Below are 22,256 nucleotides of genomic sequence, written 5' to 3'. Positions count from 1 at the left end.
GAGGCATGGTGAGCCATGACATTGCGGGGCTCATTTGGTCTCTCTCCTATGCTTTCAATCAAACTAAAGTTACCTTAGCTTAAGAATGGGGGTGTTAACTTCATCTCTAGCTTCTGTGCTCACTTATCTTCTTTTCTTAGTCTCTACCCTAAACTTCAAAGAGCGCCATTCATTGTTTTATCTTTTACTGGAATCGTCCTTGATCCCTCAGAATAAAGCTTGTCCCACCAACCGTTATGCCTGATGATCTCACTGCTGTCACCAAGCTCTGCGTTCAATAGTCTTTCTTCAACCCCTAGGATACTAGCTGTGGGGGCAGCGTTGCCCACTGTCGATCACCTTCTTCCCCTCGGTGTGTTCTAATCCTTTGGACTTTTTCTTTTATAATTTCTTCTCTGCCTTTCTCTTTCCTGGCTACACTTCTAAGTCTGTATATAACTTAGGTTTAGCCCACAGCTGCCTGACTTGCTCTTTTTACAGAGAAATCATGTTCATTTATTCATTCCTCACACTTTAATTGAGGGCCTACTATGTGCTGGGCTCTTGGTTAGGATTTCAGACAGAAAGATGCAATCTGGGTGATTTTGTTACGTGGATATCTCCAAAACCTCTAACTCCAGCCATGATATTTCCTGCAAATTACAGGTAAAAAAAAAAGGAATCTCATTCTCATGGAATAGTTTCATTTGGGTATTTCAGATACACCTCATATTAAACACAACTACCAGTGATAAAAACCAATCTTCATCTGAACATATCTTAATTTGGGCCTCACCCTTAAATTATATTTTAGTTGGTATAGAATTCCAGGTTGGCAAATATTGCCTCTGATTACTTTGAAGATATTTTCCCACTATTTTTTGGCAGTAGTGGTTGGGAAGAGTGCAACCTAATTTTCATTTTTTTGGAGGTTTAGGCATACCTTGGAGAAATTGCCAGTTCAGCTCAAGACCACTGCAGTAAAGTGAATATCGCAATGAATATTTTGGTTTCCCACTGCATGTACAGTTATGTTTACATGCTCCTGTGGGCTGTTAAGTACAATAGCATTATGCCCAAAATATACAATGTTTGAGATATTGTGAAAATTACCAAAATGTGACACAGTGACACGAAGTGAACAAATGCTGTTGGAAAAATGGCACCTTGCTCAATGCAGGGTTGCCACAAACCTTGAACTGTATTTGTAAAAAATGCAATATCCACAAAGTGCAATAAAGCAAAGCACAATAAAACAAGGTATGCCTGTAATCTGCTTCATCCCTCCGGTGCTTTTAGTAATTTTCCCTTAAGATTTGTATTCCTGAGGATTCACAACTTTCATTAATTCTTGAAAATTTAGAGCCAACATCTCTTCAAATACTTTTCTTACTCATTCTTCCCTCCCCTGTTCTGGAATTCTTACTAGATGCGTGTAGGATTTTTGTTTTATATTCTAGAAACCACTGCCATTGAAAATCATTCAACACATCTATCTTCCAGTTCATGATTTCTCCTTTTAGCTCTTTTAAATATATTGTTTGCCACTTGTTTACTCCAATATCTATTCTTCCATCCTTCCAGATTAATAAAACCCCTCATTTTTAGCTGGGTCCGTAGCTGTCCAGAATAAACATCCCAGGCTCCCTTGCAGGTAACCATGGGCATGTGACCAAGTTCTGGTCAACATGATGACAGTGGAAGTATCTTCAGGATACTTTTGTAAAGGATAGGCCAATACCCTTTGTCCCCTTTCATCCCCTTCTTCCTCTCCCTGCTTGAGATTTGTATTGATGGCTGGAACTGCACATTAAACCAAAAGAACAAGTGACACCCTCTAGGAGTTGCAAACAGGAAGGTAGGAGACAAATCAATCCCAGAGGACTGTGGAGCTGCAGTGTCAGTGCTAGGTGGCCACAATCTGAAATTTTATATGAGAAACAAAACTAATTTTATGTAAAAATTTATAATTTATTAAGTCATCATCTTTTTGTCTTTTACGCTTAGTCAAATCTAAACATTACTTACACCATTCATTGGTTTTTAAATGTCAGTGACTATATTTTTAATTTTTATAGTTCTTCGGTTATTTTTTATAGTGTCTATATGTTTATTGCATTTTAAATATATTATTTATTGCCATTAATAATTTGAAACATACTTATTTTTCTAAAATGTATCAGATAGTTCTTTAATCTGAAAATTCTTGGTAGTCTAATCCTACTTTTTATAGAATTTATTGACTTCCACTGAAGATGAACTCATAATTCAAAATTACAAAGCACACAAGAAAACAATCCAACATGAATTCATCTTCAATGGAACTTTATTGTGGGCATCTTATGTAACTTATCCTGAACACAAGTCGCTCTTGATTAATTTTGGGCTTGTTTTTGTCAAATATCCCAGGTCACTGGCCTGGGACCAATTTTTATTTTAATTGCTTAGCTTTTGGATTTGCAGACCACATGTGTAGTATACTTTGGAAGAACAGCAAACTGATATGAGGCACAGACCTTTGGTTATTAATTTTAAAGGTTTATTTTCTCCCCACTTCCCATAAGCCTGGGCTAAGGCAGACAAGCTTCCTTGTGTCTTATGGTATCTTTTTCTAGTCCACCTTTTCCACTAAGGATGGCTCGTCCATTGCTTCCAATGTTGTCTCTTTCTCTTCATGACCTTAGATCTCAAACCCCAGAAAATGACTCTTCTTGTCATCAGGCAGCTGCCCTGTCCGCTCATGGGCTTCCTGTTCTGGTTTTGGTTTTCAGTTCTTCCTTCAATTACGGAACTTGGAAATTCTTCTTGCTTGCAAGCATAGATATGAACCAAAAGGATATTTATTGTATTTTATTGAACATTTGAGATGGTTATAGCATAAAGATTTTAAAGTTATCTAAATAGCAATATTTCCAGAACCAGTATTTGGTTCTTGGAAATTTCTAGGCAGTCAACTGTGCTGCGGGAAATCCAAAGAAATAATTTCTGTTCTTCCTGGGGCCAAGTCTGCCTTGGCAACTATTTTGGAAGGATCAGTGGTACTTGATTCAAGAGAATCTCAAAGGGAAGCCCAACCCAGGGACCAATTGTCCGTTCTCATTCCATTCCTGAGCAAGGTAGATTTCTTATACAACTACTAGACTCTAAGATTCTTGAGGACAGTGGTTGTGTCCTATATGTCTTAGTGTTTCCCTGTCCACTCAGCACTATGATTTGTATATAGAAGTTGTTCAAAAACAATTGTTGATTGATTGTTGACAGCATAAACTCTATAATTTAATCCTTGCTTTGTACTTTGTACTCATCAGAAATTACATCAAGGTGTGGCGCATTCTCAGCACAAAGCACCACATTAATCCTACGCTCCACCCAGTTCAGAAACGTGTGAAAAATGCTTGGGCTCATTTCTGACATTATATCCATTCTGTAATGAATTCACAATTAGTAATAAAGTAGAAGCAATCGGATTCATGTACTACTTGTTTAATTAAAAATATGTTTTAAAAAAATTATTAAGGGTAAATAGTCCAAAATTCATGATATCTTTTTTTTTTTAAGCACATTATTTAAAATTTTTAAAATATCTTTATTGATTTCAGGGAGAGGAAGAGAGAGAGATAGAAACATCAGTGATAGAGTCATTGATCAGCTGCCTCCTGCACGCCCCCCACTGGGGGTCCAGCCTGAAACCCGGACCGGGAATCGAACCTTGATCTCCTGGATCACAGGTTGAGGCTCAACCCCTGAACCATGCCGGCTAAGCTAGGCTTCACAGTATCTTTAACATTTGAAAGGATTACCTGGGAACATGTAGTTGGGTTGCTCATTCAATGCAGGAAAAAGTCCCTTCTATATAGAGTAACTGGCCTCACAGGATAGTTTATTTTATTTTGAAAATTGTAATTTGTTAGAAAATCTTTGTATTAAGTTTTTAATATTAATTTTATTAAAAAAATTATTGAATAATTGTGTTCATTGTAGAAATATATACATATAAATAAACAAAGATGAAGCAACTCATAATTCTACCATCTACAGATACTCATTTGTACAACTGGTTGTGTATTTCTCCAGCTCTTTCTCTACACAAACTTTTTTTTTTCTTTTTACAAAATTATATTCAGGATGTGAATGCTATTTTTCATCTGAACTTTTCACGCAACAATATAGCATCTTTTCATGATAGTAAGCGCTCATTCATAGGATATTTTCGATGCCAGAATAGTCCCCCATTTTACAACTAGTTCACCGTCTATTTAGTCAGCTCCCTGCCGCTGGGCATCGCCGTGCCTTGGATTTGTTACCGTAATTAAAGATGCTGTGACGCACTTCATTATTCATTCACCAGACGCTCGCCGCAGTCAAGCTGCCCCGCACTGCACCCGCAGCTGAGGCTTCCCAATGGGGACGAAGCGCCTGCCCTCAGCCTCAACCTCTGCAGGCCCGGGGGCGAAGGGAAACAACAAGCAGGCCCCAATCGGAGAATCACATAATCATTATGAGGACAGGAGAACGAGGTAACGAGATAGAAAGGGACAGGCTGGAATCTGTCCTTCGGGCCGGGAGCCCGGGCGCCGCGGGCAGGGCCGCAGGATGAACGGCAGAAGCACGTGGACCCGGAGGTGCTGCGCTTTGCATTAAGCTCCCCTCCCGTCGGGGCGCCGAGGGCTGCTCCCCGGCGCCCGCACCCCCGCTGGCTCCGTCCCGCGCCTTCCTCTTTACTGCTCTTTGGCCCTAATTTCAAATCCGCACAAAGGTAGAACAGGGTAGTCAGGCCCAATCACCCAACGCTCAGATAAAAAAACACACATTTTGTCAACATTGTTTCATTTCTCGCTCCCCTGCCCTCCCCCAGCCAACACCCACACACACGCACACGCTTTTTTCTGAACTATTTTTAAAACAAAGCCCACACTTCACATTACCCCCCCCATACATGCTGGAGTATGTATCTTGAACACATAAGAGATTTCTCTTTCTTACATAGCTTCCATGCCATTACTATTCCTAACAAGTAACAATATTGCTTTAATACCACACAGCACCTCACCCTTGCTCACATTTCCACAATTACCTAAAAAAACGGTGCTTTAAAGTTGGTGTTTCGAATCAGGATGCAAACGAGGACCACGCATTGGAGTGATATGTCTCTTACATTTCTTCTGACCTGTGGCAGCCCCCCTCCTCTTTCACATAATTTACTTTTTTTAACTTTGTTTTTGTTATTTATTCCATTACAGATGTCCCCATCTTCCCTCTACCTCTGGCCACCTCCATGCAGCCCTTGCCCCCCTTCCCTCTGGCCGTCACCACACAGTCGTCTGTGACTGTAGGTTACGCGTGTTCTTTGGTTAATCCCTTCACCTTCCATCCGGTCCCCTCCCTCCCTCTCCCCTCTGACAGCTGTCAGTCTGTTCCACGCATCCATGCCTCTGCTTCGATAAAGCTTCTGCACAGCAAAAGAAACCATCGGCAAAATGAAACGGGAGCCCACTGCATGGGAGAACATTCGCCAATGACACATCTGATAAGGGATTAATTTCCAAAATATATGAAGAACTCATACAACTCAACACCAGGAAGACAAACAATCCACTTAAAAAATGGGCAAAGGATCTGAAGAGACACTTCTCCAAAGAGGACATACAGATGGCCAAGAGGCATGAAAACATGCTCAACGTCACTAATCATCGGAGATGCAAATCAAAACCACAAAGAGATATCACCTCGCACCTGCCAGAATGGCTCCATCACTAGATCAACAAACAAGTGCTGGCGAGGGTGTGGAGAAAGGGGAGCCCTGGTGCACTGCTGGCGGCAATGCAGACTGGTGCAGCCACTGTGGGAGACAGTGTGGCGTTTCCTCAAAAAATTAAACATGGAACTGCCATTTGACCCTGTGATCCCACTTCTGGGAATATATCTCAAGAATCCCAAAACACTAATTCAAAAGAATCTATGCACCCCTGTGTTCATAGCAGCGTGATTTACAATAGCCAAGATCTGCAAACATTATTTACTTTTCAAAGAAACAGGTTATTCAGCTTGAAGAATTTCTCATATTTTGATTTCATCTGTTTGCTTCTTTCTGGTGCCATTTAACTTTCTTATGATATCCCTATATTCCCCAGTATTTCTTGCAAACTGGTCATTAGATCTAGAAGCGTGAATTAAATTCAAGTTTTGTGTATGTGCGTGTGTGTGTGCGGCAAACATACATCAAATGTGATGTGAGGTTCTTATTGTACCATACAGCAGGCACGTGCTACCTTAGTGATGCCAACATTGATCCGTCCATTCATTTTAAAGTTTCCCATGAACCTTTCACCTAATGCTGTAAACACATACTGATGGTTGCTGCTAGAGCCATTATTTCTTCAAGATTAATAAATCGTGATTTTCTATTTCTATTATTCCTTCTTTATTTATTAACTGAAATTATTTTTTCAAAAGAACTTTACTCATCAACTGTGTGGTAACCTGACATACAGTTTAGACAGGAAAGACCGAAAAAATGCTAAATATCTTCTCTTGCCAGTTTTCAGAATACTGTGCCGGTGGCCTAGCACTTTCCAAAGATAACAATTTTTAAAATTTTAAAAAGTTTATTTTATTTATTTATTTTTAATCCTCACAGAGGATATGTTTTTTATTGATTTTAGAGAGAGAGGAAGGGAGAGAGAGAGAGAGAGACTTTGGCAGAGAGAGAGAGATTCAGAGAGAAATATCAATGTGAGATAGAACATCAGTGGGTTGCCTTCCATACGTGCCCCAAGCGGGATTGAACCTGTAACCTTTGGTGTACAGGATGATATTCCAATTAACTGAGCCACCCAGCCAGGGCAATAAGCATTTCTTTTTTTTTTTTTAAAGGAAGTATCACTATGGACCCATGGATTTCTCTATTTTTTGATGTGCCTTGATAAGTTGTAATGATTGTGCTTTTTGATTCTCAAATTCCACCATCACTTTTTTTTTTTTTTTTTTTTTTTTTTTTTTAGCTCCCTGTGTCTTTTTTGACACAGCCCTGGTGGTCTGCCAGAGCTTCCTTGCTTTCTGGTAAAATAAGATACCCCAGGGTCATCTTGTGCATCGCCTGCCTCAGATCTGGCCTCAGGCATTTCTCCAAGGAGTTCTGCTCTCTTTTAGTTATTTAGGGACCTTAATATGGGCAGCATGGCTGAAAAATACTACTAAGCTTTCATTGCTTCTAGGTATTTTAGTGGACAACATTAGGAAATACATTTTTAAAGAAAAAATCATGAATGAATAATGATATTTCTGTTTAAATTACATTTTGGGGTATATATTTCCTTTATATTATTTCTGAAGTTTTCCCTCTTATATTGAACATCTTGGTCTTTTTTTGTTTTATCTTGCAATATAGCTGTAATATTTTCCAAATGCCAATGCCAATATTACTACTAATTATAAGACCATTCAGTGCTTCCTAAGGTTTCTTTGAGACTCCTCTGTCCTTGGAATAGAGATGTAGTCAGAATACTGTGTTTCGAAGCTACTTGAAGTAATTTTCTCATTGTAGTTATATCATCAACCTCAGATGCAGTTAGATACATTTGTTATAGTTTGTCTTCACTGGTTACAGATTTTCAAATTTAAGACTTTTGCTTTTATTTACGCATGAAACATTTACATTATTCTGAAGTCCAAAGTCTAAAACAAGGCACATTTAACAAAACTCAGCTTTTCCCCTTGTCCCACCTCGCTCTCTAACTCATACTCATTTTTATCAATTTGTAGTTGGGCCCCCAGTTTCTTGAACCCTTCATCTTCCGTTCAGCGCCTCTGCCAGGCGGGCAGGGATGGGCACTGTTGCGGGCTCCCTGGCAGAGGAAGCGGCCTTGGGCTGTTTAAACCCGGAGCCCGGCCGCTCCCTCTGCCCGCAGCGCCCTCTAGAGGTGCCCCGAAGGCTTTCATCAGGGCGCGGCGCCGCCGGCCGCCCTTCGCGGGGCAGCCGATGGCCTGCGCCCCAGATTCCGCCGCCGCCTCTAAATTACGTGAAGTAAGTGCGGCGGCTATTTTTGGACTCCAAGTGACACTTAGTGTCCGGAGCTAGGAAAGCACGTGGGTAAATATGTGTGAATCAGCGTGCGTGCATGTGTGTGTGTGTGTGTGTGTGTGTGTGTCGTTAGGGAGACAGACGATGCCCTAGAGCTCCCTCTTCTGCTGACACCTAGCGGGGTGGCACAGAGGCAGGCGCACGTGGCATTCATGACCTCACCCTTCAGGCCATTTGCAAGAAGAAAGCAGTTTTGACATTATTGGCGACAGTTCGGAAAACAGCAGAGCGGAGACTGTGAAGTCCTAATTGTAGACGGGGCGCGTTTAACAGCAAAACCCCGTAAACTGGTCCATGCGTTTAAAATGACGGTAGGGTTGGGTTTTTTCTTTCTGATTTAATTTAATTTTAAATGGTATTGACAGGAGGAAAACAGAGACTACGAATTTCCTAAGTGGGCGAGAGCACAAGTGTGAGAGAGTAAAAATCCTAAGGTATTATCACCAAAGGGTCCCCTCGGAACCCCCCTGCCCCACCCCGTCTCTAGAGCCCCGCGAGCCCCAGGGTAGAGCCCCCCCGCGCTGGCCGCAGATGCCTGCAGCCTTCGAAGAAGGCGACTGTTCGAAATCCATGGAAGCCCCCCCCCCCCCAGGTGGCTTTCCCAGCACCCCTCCTCCGCTCACACAAAATCCTAGGCAGGCCCCCATGACAGCTGAGGTTTCGTTTGAAATAAGTTTTCAAAAGCAGAGCATTTCAATGCCCTAGTTAGTTCACATGTATGTGCTAAAATTTATTACTATTTTTAAAACAGTGAAATTTTAAGGGCATCAGAGGATGGTGAGAAGCCCTGCTGCAAAGAGGACCAGAAAAATCAATTAATTTTGAGGTTAATTAGGGCCAGCAGGGCAGCCCTTAATCTGCTGGGGGTGGAGCAGGCCAGTGGGGGGGGGGCTGCCCAGATTAGGGCCCTCCCAGCTCTGGCAGGGACCTAGGGGAGCCTGCGCCCAGCAGCAGTGGCCCTTCTCTTTCCTTCCAGTTAAGGGGCAGCAGGTGGCCACCGCCCGAGTGACCAGGGCAGAGCAGAGATGCTTGTTTCTTCATCGTAAAACTAAAGGGCTGACTTTACAGCGCTGATGTTTGAAGTCCTTACCTCCTCTGGGCCAGGGAGGCGCAGGACCCCTAGTTCTCAGTAACCTCACCCTGCCTAATTATTGGGTTTCAAAATGAAAGTTATTTTCTGTAATAACTCAGGTAATGCGGATTTGCTAAATTTGTGAAAACCATGGATGTATGAGCAAAACTGAGTGGGTGAGTGCAAAGTCGACACCAGTTGCACGCCGTGTGTGCTTCCCTTCCACACTATGTCATGTGATGCGCCCAATTTTAAAGGTGGTTTTAATGACTGGCCAGTGTTTCCTCCATTTTATGGATGCACAATAGTTTAGTTAATGACTCCTTTACTGTTTGACGTGGAGGCAGGTTCTACCTCTCCTCTTTTAAATAATGACACACACATTAAAAAAAAAAATCTCTGATGATTCAACTGGGGGCATTCTCCTAGAAGTCCAATGACTTTTTAGGTTTTTCTGAAATGCCACTAAATTGGCCATTGCCACTGCCCTGCATGTGCTTATTCCTTAGGACCTCAGTGCCCAGGTCTGATAATTACAAAGAGACAGGTGGAAATAATGTTTTTGTTGTTTGCTAAAGAAGTCGAACCTGTATTTATTGGTCACTTAAAATTCTTTTGTGAATCGCCTTTGTGCTTTCTCAATTTTTCAAAACTGGGAAATAATTTTTTATTCCTTAACACGTTAGGGTTTCCCGTATTTTCGCTACATGGGAATTATGGAGCACTAATAACATGTAATAATGATAATGTGGAATAAATGCTGAGAACATTTATAGTTTGTTCATTTAAAAAAAATCCTCACCTGAGGATATGTTTTTATTGATTTTAGAGAGAGAGGAAGGTAGAGAGAGAGAGAGAGAGAGAGAAACATCAATCAGTTGCCTCCTGTACATGCCCTGACCAGATGGAACCTGCAACCCAGGTATGTGCAATGACTAGAAATCGAACCCACAACCTTTCCATGTACTGGACCACTCTCTAGCTGACTGAGCCACCCGGCCAGGGCTATAGTTTGTTAATTTAAAAAAAAGTAACTTTTCAAACTATTTAAAATTTTATTAGGGTAATTTTTTGCCCCCACCTGGAGCTGGAAATTGTGTGGTCAGGTGGGGCAGCTCCCCCCTGATTTGGAAACGTCTACGGTGTGACTGAGGAACACACACCTCAGTTGGCCACTAGGTGTCTCTGGTCACTCTTGCAGCCAGCGGCCAGCCACCTAGTGGCCAACTGGTGTGGGCAGAGCTGTGGTCAGGCCCATCCCTCATGGCTGTGCTCACCTGCCTTTCTGATTTCTGTCTTTGACCCAGGTCTGCCTTTCCCTGGCCTCTGCGCCTCTGAACAGTTTTGGGGCCGATGTGTGTCCCTTTGGGTGGCTGTGGGGCATATCCTGGCACAGAGGTTTCTGAGGTCTAAAGTACATATGCGTAGCCATCGACACACAGGGCTCGATGATGGGACCACTGCTTGGTATGGACCTGGGGGTTGGGAATGTGTGGAGGGCCAGGGAAAAGAGATTTCATGGTACCGCTGACTTGGGGCTGGGTCCAGCTGGATGTAGTCTGTTCATTGTATCGCTTTGTCTAAAATCAGGGACAACCTTTCTTTCCCAGATAGGATCCCACTGCAGCTATGACCTGTAGAGTCTGGAATCTCAGAGACAGAGTTAAAAAAGCAACATTAAACACTTTGAGCTGGGCTGAAAGAAAGAAATTTAGAGACAATTCTATTACTTTGTCAGGAATCAGGATAGTATGTTTGTTGTATCGATGGTCCCTCCACTTTGGGAAGTGGAGAAAACCTGCGATGATTACGTTTCCACATCTGAAACGTGAGATAATAAAGGTCCCCGCGTCCCAGAGGGTTGGGGGCATTAACTGAAGAACCTTGTGCCAACACCTGGAATCATGCCTGGCTCATGTAAGTGCTTAGGGAATATTTGATATTATGATTATTTTTGGTTTTAAAACCAGCACCATTTCTCAGATCCACTTTTCTCTTCTTTCCAAGTTTCTCACACCAGACGCTTCCTCACGGCCCGGTTCTCCCGCATCTACAGCCTCTTCAGTTCCCGCCTTGTCACTGCCCCCAGCTGCCTACCGAGACGCCGAGTTAATCACCCCGAGGCCTTTCCTCCCTCCCTGTCTCTCAGCAACTTCTCCAGCAGCTTCCGACTCCTTGCTCCCGACCCCGTCCTTCGTCGGGGATCCTGGGACACCCACCCCCTGCGCTCTGATGGTGAAGTCGCCCCCAGCAGAGTCTGGGGTTCAGTCAGACCGTTCCCCACACCCTGTTATGGGATCCCCTCCTTTCCTCGGTGGGGTTGAAACCAGTACCTTCCTCCTCCTGTCCCACCCTAAAGTGTCCCACAGCCCTTTCGGGGGAAAGGGAACTGCTGTTTCTTCTGGTCTAGAGTCAGGATCTGTCTCTTCCCCAAGCTGGTGGTGGCCTGAGATACAGAGGGGACGACAGACCCCAGAGCAACCTGGGTTGGAACAAAGTCAAAGAGCCAGTGGTGCTGAGGAAACAAAAACTTTATTTTGCACAGGGCCAGACAAGGGCGATGATAACTGAGGGGGTGATGTTGCAGGTCTGGCAGAGCTAGAGGCGGGCGCTCTGTGGGCCCTGGACAGAGGATGGAAAGAGCCACCGAGGACACTCAGAGCTCTCCAGAAGCATCTCAGCTCGGGCCAAGGTCACAGAGATGCAGCGACTGAGAGGGAACACGCTCAGCAGAGGCTGGTCCCCGGAACTTGGTTTCCTCTGAAATCGCTGGTCTCAGCATCAGAGGCCAGGTCAGCAGCAGCCCCCAGAGCCATGGCCACAGCCAGAGCCCCCGGAGCTCTGACCACTGCCCCTGTCACAGGAGCTGGACCTCTGGCGCCTGCACCCGTGGGACCTGCGGTGGTGCCTGTGGTGGCTCAGGCAGCAGCCTCCCTCGGAGCTGGGGCCACAGCCGCCCCCAGAGCTAACAGCACAGCCAGAGGCTGGGGGCAAACACTGTGCTGGGCTCTTCGGGGGGCACTTGGGGGAGGGGCACTTGGGGGCGCACTTGGGAGGGGGCTGGCACTGCTGCTGGTTCTGCTGGCAGGACATCTCGGCAGGAGGTGAGTGAGCTGCGTGATTAAAGGGAAAGGTCAGTGCCAGGCTCCAGGCCAGCGAACCCCCATGAATGTCAGGAAGCCCCTGCTCCTCCCACCAGCCGCCTCCTGAGCCATGATGTCAGGGGAGAAAGAAACGATATCAGGTCAAAATGACCAGAGAAGACATGTCCCTCACTTGGCCTCCTTCCAAAAATAATTCTGATCTCCTCCCATGGCCCCCACATCTGTCTGTCCCACAGGAACATGGAAGCAAATGTACCCCAGCAGCACCTCCTGGGGAATGCCTGTGGCAAGTGGGCATCTTTCAGGATGAAGAGGGGAGGGACGCTGACAGCAGGGCCCCGGCAGGTCACAGGCCCGGCCGCATGCCACACAGCTTCCCTGCTCAGGTCCCTGCTCTGTCCCCTGCTCCCCTCCAAGGTCCCCTTCCTGCTGCCTCCCCACCAGACACCGCTGCTTCCCTCTCCCCCCTAAGGCCCGGGCCGCCTTCCCTGCTCTCCCTCCGGAGGCCTGTCCCCCCCCAGACACTCACCTGATGCGGAGGAGGCAGGAGAAGCCGTTGCTGGGTGGCTGTGGATGGGGAGCCCAGGGCAGGAGCCCTTTTATTCTGTGCTGGGCTCGTGACACAGGGCCCGAGCATGCTGCTGCTTTCACAAGCAGGGGGAGGTGACAGTGTCACACTCCCATCCCCGGTCTCCAGCTTCTTCCTGCACACATGCCAAGAGGCCTGGCAAGAGGGAAGCAGGAAACCTTGATGACTGCTCCCAGGTGTGCCGGGGACCTGCCATTTCTCCTTTCGCTCTTTCAGCTCAGATGCTTTAGCTTCATCCCTGCCCTTTGCCTTTTGCTGGGCCCTGAGGATGTCGAGATGGATGCATATGACACATTTCCTGACCTTGGGCATTTCAAGTTTGACTGCACACACACCAGAGAAGTAAACATTTATGCTGGTTACCACGTGGTCTGTCCTGGATACCTCCGTCTCTGGGCTATTAGTTTCCTATTGCTCGGCATAGTCCAAGGGTCATGACTTGTTCAGGTAAAATCAGCTCCTGATCTCTGGGGATGGTGGTGATCTGAGACCACTGCACCATGGGAATGAGACGTGGTGGGAAATGGATGGAAGATGGGATCCAGGCCCTGTCTGGGGCAGGTGGGGCCCCTAGCAGAGCTGAAGCTAAAGTAGGATTATATAAATGACAAGACAAAATACCAGAATTGCCTACAATACTTGAGATCACAAGACTCATGTTTAGTATAAAATATCCAGTTCTTTTCATATTTCGTTTCCTGTGGCATGTTTGGTATTGATTACAAAAATGATCTATGAGTGTGAAATACTTAAGAATATTATTGGGAGTCACGAAGATGATTTTGATGTGTAGCCAACAGTGAGCTCGATGGTGGTGGTGATGTTGTGTGCACCGCTTCTAATAGAACAGATCTGATCGTTTCTAAGGTTCGTGTATGACGGTATTTAATAAAATCTGAATCCTATTTTCTCATTGGATTTTATTATAGTACTAGAGATGAATTTCGTTTTGACTTCATCTCTACTATCACAATGAGTGCATTTTGCTACTTTTTTCCAAAAGGTTACATTCAGAACTGCAACAAACATTAATCATTTATATTTCAATTAAAGGGTAATTTTTAATGAAATATTTTAATGAAAATATATGTTATTCTTTTCTGTACTTTGTGGTTTATTGCTGGTAGACACAAAATTCCTTTTACACATTTGTACTTTACAGCTTGCCCACTGTGAAGCAGAGGGAGTCCATGATTTATTCTGAAATACCTGTAGGTGATGGACTACACTGGGTCACAAGAAATGGTGGCTTGGGATGGGGAAAGGGGAAGGGTTCGAGCTGGCACTGACCCTCCCCTCTGATAATCTTCCGTCTCCAGAAGGACTCTCTTGCTGAGGGGACATCTGTAGGCGTACCCCGACCTATGCTCGAGTGTCCACTTCCTTCCCAGTGTTGGGGACCCCAGCAGTTGATACTGTACTGGCAGGGATTACTCATGGAGGGTGGAGCGGGTGCTGCTTTCTCATATCAGGCTGGGTGATGGAGCTGAAGAGGAACATGAGTGTTGAAAAGCACATGGCTCTTTCCCCCTGTTTCATTGCAATGGAGGCTAAGAGGGAGCCAGATGGGAAGGGGGGTCATTCTAATAAACGTGTGCTCTTGGGGACCTCTGGGCCTCCTAATGTGTTCACCCTGGTCCCTGTCATGACTCTGGACTCTGCCTCTGTCTTTCCCTCATAGGCCCAACATTTGCCTGGAGCCCCCTCAGCTTCCTGACTGCCACCACCAGCCACCCCTCCCCCCTGAAATTCCTTCTCTTTTAAGTCACTCATTCCTATGTTCCTTCATTTAATACATTTCTATCAAACATCATCAATAGTCCCCATCCAAAGACCACTCGCAACACGCCTGTGGTAGAATAAAGTTGTGTTTATCGGCTTGTTGAAATGAGGGACAGTACACCGTGGGGAACCATTAAGGGGTGCTTGTCATAGGCTTTGGGCTTGTGTTAGGTGGTTTTGGTGAAAGTTCAAGGAAGTGAAGTTTTGCTCTGGATTAGGTGCTTTCAGAAAGGGGGGGCATTTCTGTGATTAGGTATCAATAATTTTTAGCTAGAAAGCAGGATTAGTGGGGTAAGACTAAAGCTGCAATTGATAAAGAAGTGGCAGTGCCTCATATTCGCTGAGAAAATGGGGATGTTTGGTCATTTTTGTGGTTTGGACAATGCTCTTGTTTCGGTGCTCAGAGTGGTCCCATTTTTGTCTTGCTCCCTCCTGGTCACAAGTCAGCTTGTCTGATGTTGTGTTTTGGAGAACTTGCAGAGAAGATTGGCGGAGCTACTAGCACCACCCCTGCTTGTTGCCAACAATCTGGGGCTGTTTTCCCTTCTCTTGGCAATGATTATGGGCCAGGCCCCATGGTCAGCAGTGGGAACAGAGCAATGAAAAGGAGAGGTATGGAAACTTTCTTCAGTCTAACAGAGCAAACAAACATGGAAGAATTTGTTACACCTGAGACACATGGCCCCCAAATAGAATTCAAGTGCCATGGGGCATGTGAAAAAAAATGCCGGAGTTTAGGCTTTGCTGCAAAAATGAATATTTCCCCATACCTTGTGAGTATCAGAAGCTAGCCTTATCCTTACAGTAGCAAGGATGGAAGCCATTTTTTCACCATGGGTTGCAACCCTAAGTGGCGGTGGTGGGAGTGGGGGTGAAAGACAGCGGTGTGGGGTGGGACAGTGGAGGAGAGAAGAGGGAGTAGTAATTGAAAAAGTAACACATACACACTTTGGGATAGTTTCAAAGGATCAAAACGTCCTAGTCAATGGCTGTCAGTGGCCACTTTTCCCTGCCTTTCCGGAAACATCAGTGGATGTCTCTCAGGCTTTGCCCAAGTCCCATCCCTGATGCCTGTCTTGGAAGATTCCACACAAGACCTGCAGATGGAGCTCGTTAATCTCACCCCCACCTTAATGAGTTGCTCCTGTCTCTCACCCCTCCTCTTCCCCATGAAATCAGGTGCTCTGCAGGTCCTACACGCAGGGCAGCCATCCTGTGATGACAGAGGATCACAATATCATCATGGCCTGGTCACTTCTCCCAGAGCATGAAGGCAACTCCCCAAGAGTCACAGTGTCAGGAGTCCCATCCCAAGGAGCAATGGCTTCGTAGGTTCCTGAGACATCAAGGAAATACAGAGACTGGTCTGGCTGGATGAATCTTGGGGGAATTTCATGACGTCATCATTATGATCAGTATTATAGGAGTGGGCAGTGCAGGATCTCAGGTTTCGTTCCTTGGAGTACATTTTGGACATTCCATATCAGAGGTCAAAAAGCACAAAATCCTCCCTTTGCTTATAACCTCACAGCTCCTGTCAGCTGGGGCTCCTCCCTCCCCCATGACGATTGCATTCTAGGGCAATCAGCTGAGTCATTCTTAAGGAAAATGGGAAGAGGTAGTCAGAAGGTGCCGCGTACCTAAGGACCTCATGTAGATGCCAGTTAACCTCTCATAGCTGAAGCGAGGCACTCCCAGAGCTGAGGCCCAGCAGGAAGAGACTGCAGGTGGGCCCGGAGCAGGATATTTGAGTGGCACTTGGGGCGACACTTGGGAGGGTCTTGATGCTACTCTTAGTTTTGCTTCTAGAACATCTTGGGGAAGTTTAGTGACTCTAGAGGAAGCAAAAAGGCAAATAATTGCATGTGATTGTATCAACTTTTAAAAAAAAAGTGACTCCGTAGTTCTTTCAGAGCTTGTGGCTCTGAACCCACAGCATAGGGAAAATCCTTGAGTGAAGAGGAGTAGGGAAAGAGAAAGTAATGAGTTGAGGGATTCTGATTCCAGTGAGAACTGAGAAAATCTTGGAGCTCTTTTCTTATTTTGGTTCACAGACAGGAAATGGGTGGTGGGATCAGAAGGGGGTAAAGGTGAGTCTTATTTAGAGGGCAGCTTGTTACACTCTCCAGTCCCAGGCCCTTTGCATCTCCATGGAAGGTGTCAAGAGTTTTGAGGAAAGAAGGAACCTAAGAACTCCCAAGATGGTCCAAATATCTGTACCTCAGTGCTCCTGTAGGAGCCTCTCTTGATTTTCATTCATTTATTCACAAAAATCATTTATCCTTTCAAACCATTTATACCCAGATAGTACATGTTGTGCTGGGCAAAGGAAATTCAAGAATGAAGATGCTACTCCATTCTTAGGCTGACAGGCAAGTAATGCAATAAGCATGAGCCAGCTGAGGGTGTCGTAATACACATGTGTGGGGGGAGTCCTCATGCCTGAAGTCAGAGTTTTGGGGCGTCAGTGCCCTGTTGCCCTTCAGTGACTCTGAGTGAATGACGCATTAGATGTTGTCACCTGCAATCACTTGGGATGGTCGATGATTGAACAGAGATGTGGAGCCTGTCATCTGTCCAAGCACAGAAAACCCAGGCAGGGCAAGTAAGAGGAGCTTGTGGAACCCAAAAGGCATCTGGGCATCCACCAGGAGGAAGAGATTATGCTGGTGTGGAGGGGAGGAGAGGGTGAGGGGAAGCACTGGAGGCTTCTAAGACCTTGGTGGCAAAATAAGACACTCATTAAGGGCATTTTCTTTGGAGACAGAAACTGTGGGGTTTGGATCCCTTCCATCTTCTCTTGATAGCTGTATTAAGGCAGAGGGGTCTGAGGAAAGAAAAGCTATTCATATAGAGGCACAATGGGCCAGACTATCACAGGTAAAACTAGAGCTGGAATAAGAAATCTCCGAAGGCTGTGGTGCAAGCCTTGCAAACTAACAAACATTTAAGGACCATTGTGTCTGTATCTTAGAGGCTGTAGTACTGATTCTAAAAGAGCCAGGAGCAGTAACTCAGAGCAGAGAGCATTCATGTCGGCTGGGTGGCTAAGAGAGCTGAGCCCTAAGGTGAGTGATAATTGGCAGGTGTGATGATAGAGTCTGATAGCACCTGACCTAACTGCGGGCCAAGGCTGTGGAAAGTGCTCTTACATAAGCTGCGAGGCATTTTCTCATTGCATTTATTGTAACAATAGATCTATACGTCCCCTGAATAATGATATGTTAAAATTTCCTAAGGCCCTGGCTGGTGTGGCTCAGTTGGTTGGGAATCGGTCCATAAACTGAAAGGGCTGACGGTTCGGTTGATTCCCAGTCAGGGCACTTGCCCGGGTTGCGGGCTCCATCTCTTTGCTCTCCTATAAGTGTGTCGCTAAGAGCTTTGGATGGGGAATATTCATGATGTTCAATAGAAAAGTATTAAATGAAGGAACATAGGAATGAGTGACTTAAAAGAGAAGGAATTTCAGGGGGGAGGGGTGGCTGGTGGTGGCAGTCAGGAAGCAGAGGGGGCTCCAGGCAAATGTTGGGCCTATGAGGGAAAGACAGAGGCAGAGTCCAGAGTCATGACAGGGACCAGGATGAACACATTAGAAGGCCCAGAGGTCCCCAAGAGCACACGTTTATTAGAATGACCCCCCTTCCCATCTGGCTCCCTCTTAGCCTCCATTGCAATGAAACAGGGGGAAAGAGCCATGTGCTTTTCAACACTCATGTTCCTCTTCAGCTCCATCACCCAGCCTGATATGAGAAAGCAGCACCCGCTCCACCCTCCATGAGTAATCCCTGCCAGTACAGTATCAACTGCTGGGGTCCCCAACACTGGGAAGGAAGTGGACACTCGAGCATAGGTCGGGGTACGCCTACAGATGTCCCCTCAGCAAGAGAGTCCTTCTGGAGACGGAAGATTATCAGAGGGGAGGGTCAGTGCCAGCTCGAACCCTTCCCCTTTCCCCATCCCAAGCCACCATTTCTTGTGACCCAGTGCAGTCCATCACCTACAGGTATTTCAGAATAAATCATGGACTCCCTCTGCTTCACAGTGGACAAGTTGTAAAGTACAAATGTGTAAAAGGAATTTTGTGTCTACCAGCAATAAACCACAAAGTACAGAAAAGAATAACATATATTTTCATTAAAATATTTCATTAAAAATTACCCTTTAATTGAAATATAAATGATTAATGTTTGTTGCAGTTCTGAATGTAACCTTTTGGAAAAAAGTAGCAAAATGCACTCATTGTGATAGTAGAGATGAAGTCAAACCAAAATTCATCTCTAGTACTATAATAAAATCCAATGAGAAAATAGGATTCAGATTTTATTAAATACCGTCATACACGAACCTTAGAAACTATCAGATCTGTTCTATTAGAAGCGGTGCACACAACATCACCACCACCATCGAGCTCACTGTTGGCTACACATCAAAATCATCTTCGTGACTCCCAATAATATTCTTAAGTATTTCACACTCATAGATCATTTTTGTAATCAATACCAAACATGCCACAGGAAACGAAATATGAAAAGAACTGGATATTTTATACTAAACATGAGTCTTGTGATCTCAAGTATTGTAGGCAATTCTGGTATTTTGTCTTGTCATTTATATAATCCTACTTTAGCTTCAGCTCTGCTAGGGGCCCCACCTGCCCCAGACAGGGCCTGGATCCCATCTTCCATCCATTTCCCACCACGTCTCATTCCCATGGTGCAGTGGTCTCAGATCACCACCATCCCCAGAGATCAGGAGCTGATTTTACCTGAACAAGTCATGACCCTTGGACTATGCCGAGCAATAGGAAACTAATAGCCCAGAGACGGAGGTATCCAGGACAGACCACGTGGTAACCAGCATAAATGTTTACTTCTCTGGTGTGTGTGCAGTCAAACTTGAAATGCCCAAGGTCAGGAAATGTGTCATATGCATCCATCTCGACATCCTCAGGGCCCAGCAAAAGGCAAAGGGCAGGGATGAAGCTAAAGCATCTGAGCTGAAAGAGCGAAAGGAGAAATGGCAGGTCCCCGGCACACCTGGGAGCAGTCATCAAGGTTTCCTGCTTCCCTCTTGCCAGGCCTCTTGGCATGTGTGCAGGAAGAAGCTGGAGACCGGGGATGGGAGTGTGACACTGTCACCTCCCCCTGCTTGTGAAAGCAGCAGCATGCTCGGGCCCTGTGTCACGAGCCCAGCACAGAATAAAAGGGCTCCTGCCCTGGGCTCCCCATCCACAGCCACCCAGCAACGGCTTCTCCTGCCTCCTCCGCATCAGGTGAGTGTCTGGGGGGGGACAGGCCTCCGGAGGGAGAGCAGGGAAGGCGGCCCGGGCCTTAGGGGGGAGAGGGAAGCAGCGGTGTCTGGTGGGGAGGCAGCAGGAAGGGGACCTTGGAGGGGAGCAGGGGACAGAGCAGGGACCTGAGCAGGGAAGCTGTGTGGCATGCGGCCGGGCCTGTGACCTGCCGGGGCCCTGCTGTCAGCGTCCCTCCCCTCTTCATCCTGAAAGATGCCCACTTGCCACAGGCATTCCCCAGGAGGTGCTGCTGGGGTACATTTGCTTCCATGTTCCTGTGGGACAGACAGATGTGGGGGCCATGGGAGGAGATCAGAATTATTTTTGGAAGGAGGCCAAGTGAGGGACATGTCTTCTCAGGTCATTTTGACCTGATATCGTTTCTTTCTCCCCTGACATCATGGCTCAGGAGGCGGCTGGTGGGAGGAGCAGGGGCTTCCTGACATTCATGGGGGTTCGCTGGCCTGGAGCCTGGCACTGACCTTTCCCTTTAATCACGCAGCTCACTCACCTCCTGCCGAGATGTCCTGCCAGCAGAACCAGCAGCAGTGCCAGCCCCCTCCCAAGTGCGCCCCCAAGTGCCCCTCCCCCAAGTGCCCCCCGAAGAGCCCAGCACAGTGTTTGCCCCCAGCCTCTGGCTGTGCTGTTAGCTCTGGGGGCGGCTGTGGCCCCAGCTCCGAGGGAGGCTGCTGCCTGAGCCACCACAGGCACCACCGCAGGTCCCACGGGTGCAGGCGCCAGAGGTCCAGCTCCTGTGACAGGGGCAGTGGTCAGAGCTCCGGGGGCTCTGGCTGTGGTCATGGCTCTGGGGGCTGCTGCTGACCTGGCCTCTGATGCTGAGACCAGCGATTTCAGAGGAAACCAAGTTCCGGGGACCAGCCTCTGCCGAGCGTGTTCCCTCTCAGTCGCTGCATCTCTGTGACCTTGGCCCGAGCTGAGATGCTTCTGGAGAGCTCTGAGTGTCCTCGGTGGCTCTTTCCATCCTCTGTCCAGGGCCCACAGAGCGCCCGCCTCTAGCTCTGCCAGACCTGCAACATCACCCCCTCAGTTATCATCGCCCTTGTCTGGCCCTGTGCAAAATAAAGTTTTTGTTTCCTCAGCACCACTGGCTCTTTGACTTTGTTCCAACCCAGGTTGCTCTGGGGTCTGTCGTCCCCTCTGTATCTCAGGCCACCACCAGCTTGGGGAAGAGACAGATCCTGACTCTAGACCAGAAGAAACAGCAGTTCCCTTTCCCCCGAAAGGGCTGTGGGACACTTTAGGGTGGGACAGGAGGAGGAAGGTACTGGTTTCAACCCCACCGAGGAAAGGAGGGGATCCCATAACAGGGTGTGGGGAACGGTCTGACTGAACCCCAGACTCTGCTGGGGGCGACTTCACCATCAGAGCGCAGGGGGTGGGTGTCCCAGGATCCCCGACGAAGGACGGGGTCGGGAGCAAGGAGTCGGAAGCTGCTGGAGAAGTTGCTGAGAGACAGGGAGGGAGGAAAGGCCTCGGGGTGATTAACTCGGCGTCTCGGTAGGCAGCTGGGGGCAGCGACAAGGCGGGAACTGAAGAGGCTGTAGATGCGGGAGAACCGGGCCGTGAGGAAGCGTCTGGTGTGAGAAACTTGGAAAGAAGAGAAAAGTGGATCTGAGAAATGGTGCTGGTTTTAAAACCAAAGATAATCATAATATCAAATATTCCCTAAGCACTTACATGAGCCAGGCATGATTCCAGGTGTTGGCACAAGGTTCTTCAGTTAATCCCCCCAACAGCCCGCCCTCCCTCCCTCCCTCCCTCCCTCCCTCCCTCCCTCCCTCCCTCCCTCCCTCCCTCCCTCCCCTCAGTTTTTCCAGCAGGATGTTTTGCACACACCATGCATTCTGTTGTACACAAGAGAGTGGGAACTGAGTAAGTTTTGGTCCCTGTTCTTGAGTAGCTCACAGTACAGTGGGACCAACGTGCAAGTAATAAAATAAACATGATCAGTGCTGTAACATGCGTGTGTGGTGTCCACAGGCCCCTGGGCAGAGCCTTTGGGCATCAGTCCCTTTTTGCCCACAGTAACTCTGAGGGGGGGCGCATCCAGATGTTGTCACCTGCTATCATTTAGGAGTTTTAGGTGGAATGAAGTCCTGAGTCTGTCAAAACCGTGCTTGGACTAGTGGTGGGAGAGGAGGTGAGATCCTTGGTCTGCTGCGGCCAGCCAGCCCTGATGTCAATGCCAAGAGGAGCTCATAGAACCTGGGGGTCCTCTCCAGGAGGGAGTGGTAACGGTGGTGCTAAGGGGGATGGGGCTGAGGGGACACTGAGGGGTCTAAGACAGCCTGTAAGGGGCCAAATAATGGGCTTGTTAGGCACTCTTTAGAGTCAGACAC

The 22,256-nt window shown here is 46.9% G+C and overlaps 2 protein-coding genes across 2 annotated transcripts; one reads left to right on the top strand and one right to left on the bottom strand.

The window, feature by feature from the left end:
• Positions 1–11,924: 11,924 nt before the first annotated feature.
• LOC148090861 (late cornified envelope protein 3D-like) lies at positions 11,925–12,224 on the bottom strand. Its single transcript, XM_087828073.1, has one exon. The coding sequence runs from the start codon at positions 12,222–12,224 to the stop codon at positions 11,925–11,927; it is 300 nt and encodes a 99-aa protein (XP_087684199.1).
• Positions 12,225–20,418: 8,194 nt separating this feature from the next.
• LOC148090860 (late cornified envelope protein 3D-like) lies at positions 20,419–20,718 on the top strand. The gene has a single exon (XM_087828072.1). The coding sequence runs from the start codon at positions 20,419–20,421 to the stop codon at positions 20,716–20,718; it is 300 nt and encodes a 99-aa protein (XP_087684198.1).
• The last annotated feature ends 1,538 nt before the right edge of the window (positions 20,719–22,256 follow it).

The sequence above is a fragment of the Miniopterus natalensis genome, chromosome 19 (genome assembly GCF_054644295.1).
Source record: "Miniopterus natalensis isolate mMinNat1 chromosome 19, mMinNat1.hap1, whole genome shotgun sequence".
NCBI classification, from domain to species: domain Eukaryota; kingdom Metazoa; phylum Chordata; class Mammalia; order Chiroptera; family Miniopteridae; genus Miniopterus; species Miniopterus natalensis.
Note: the sequence above shows the minus strand (reverse complement) of the source record. Positions and strands in the feature narration are given on the sequence as shown.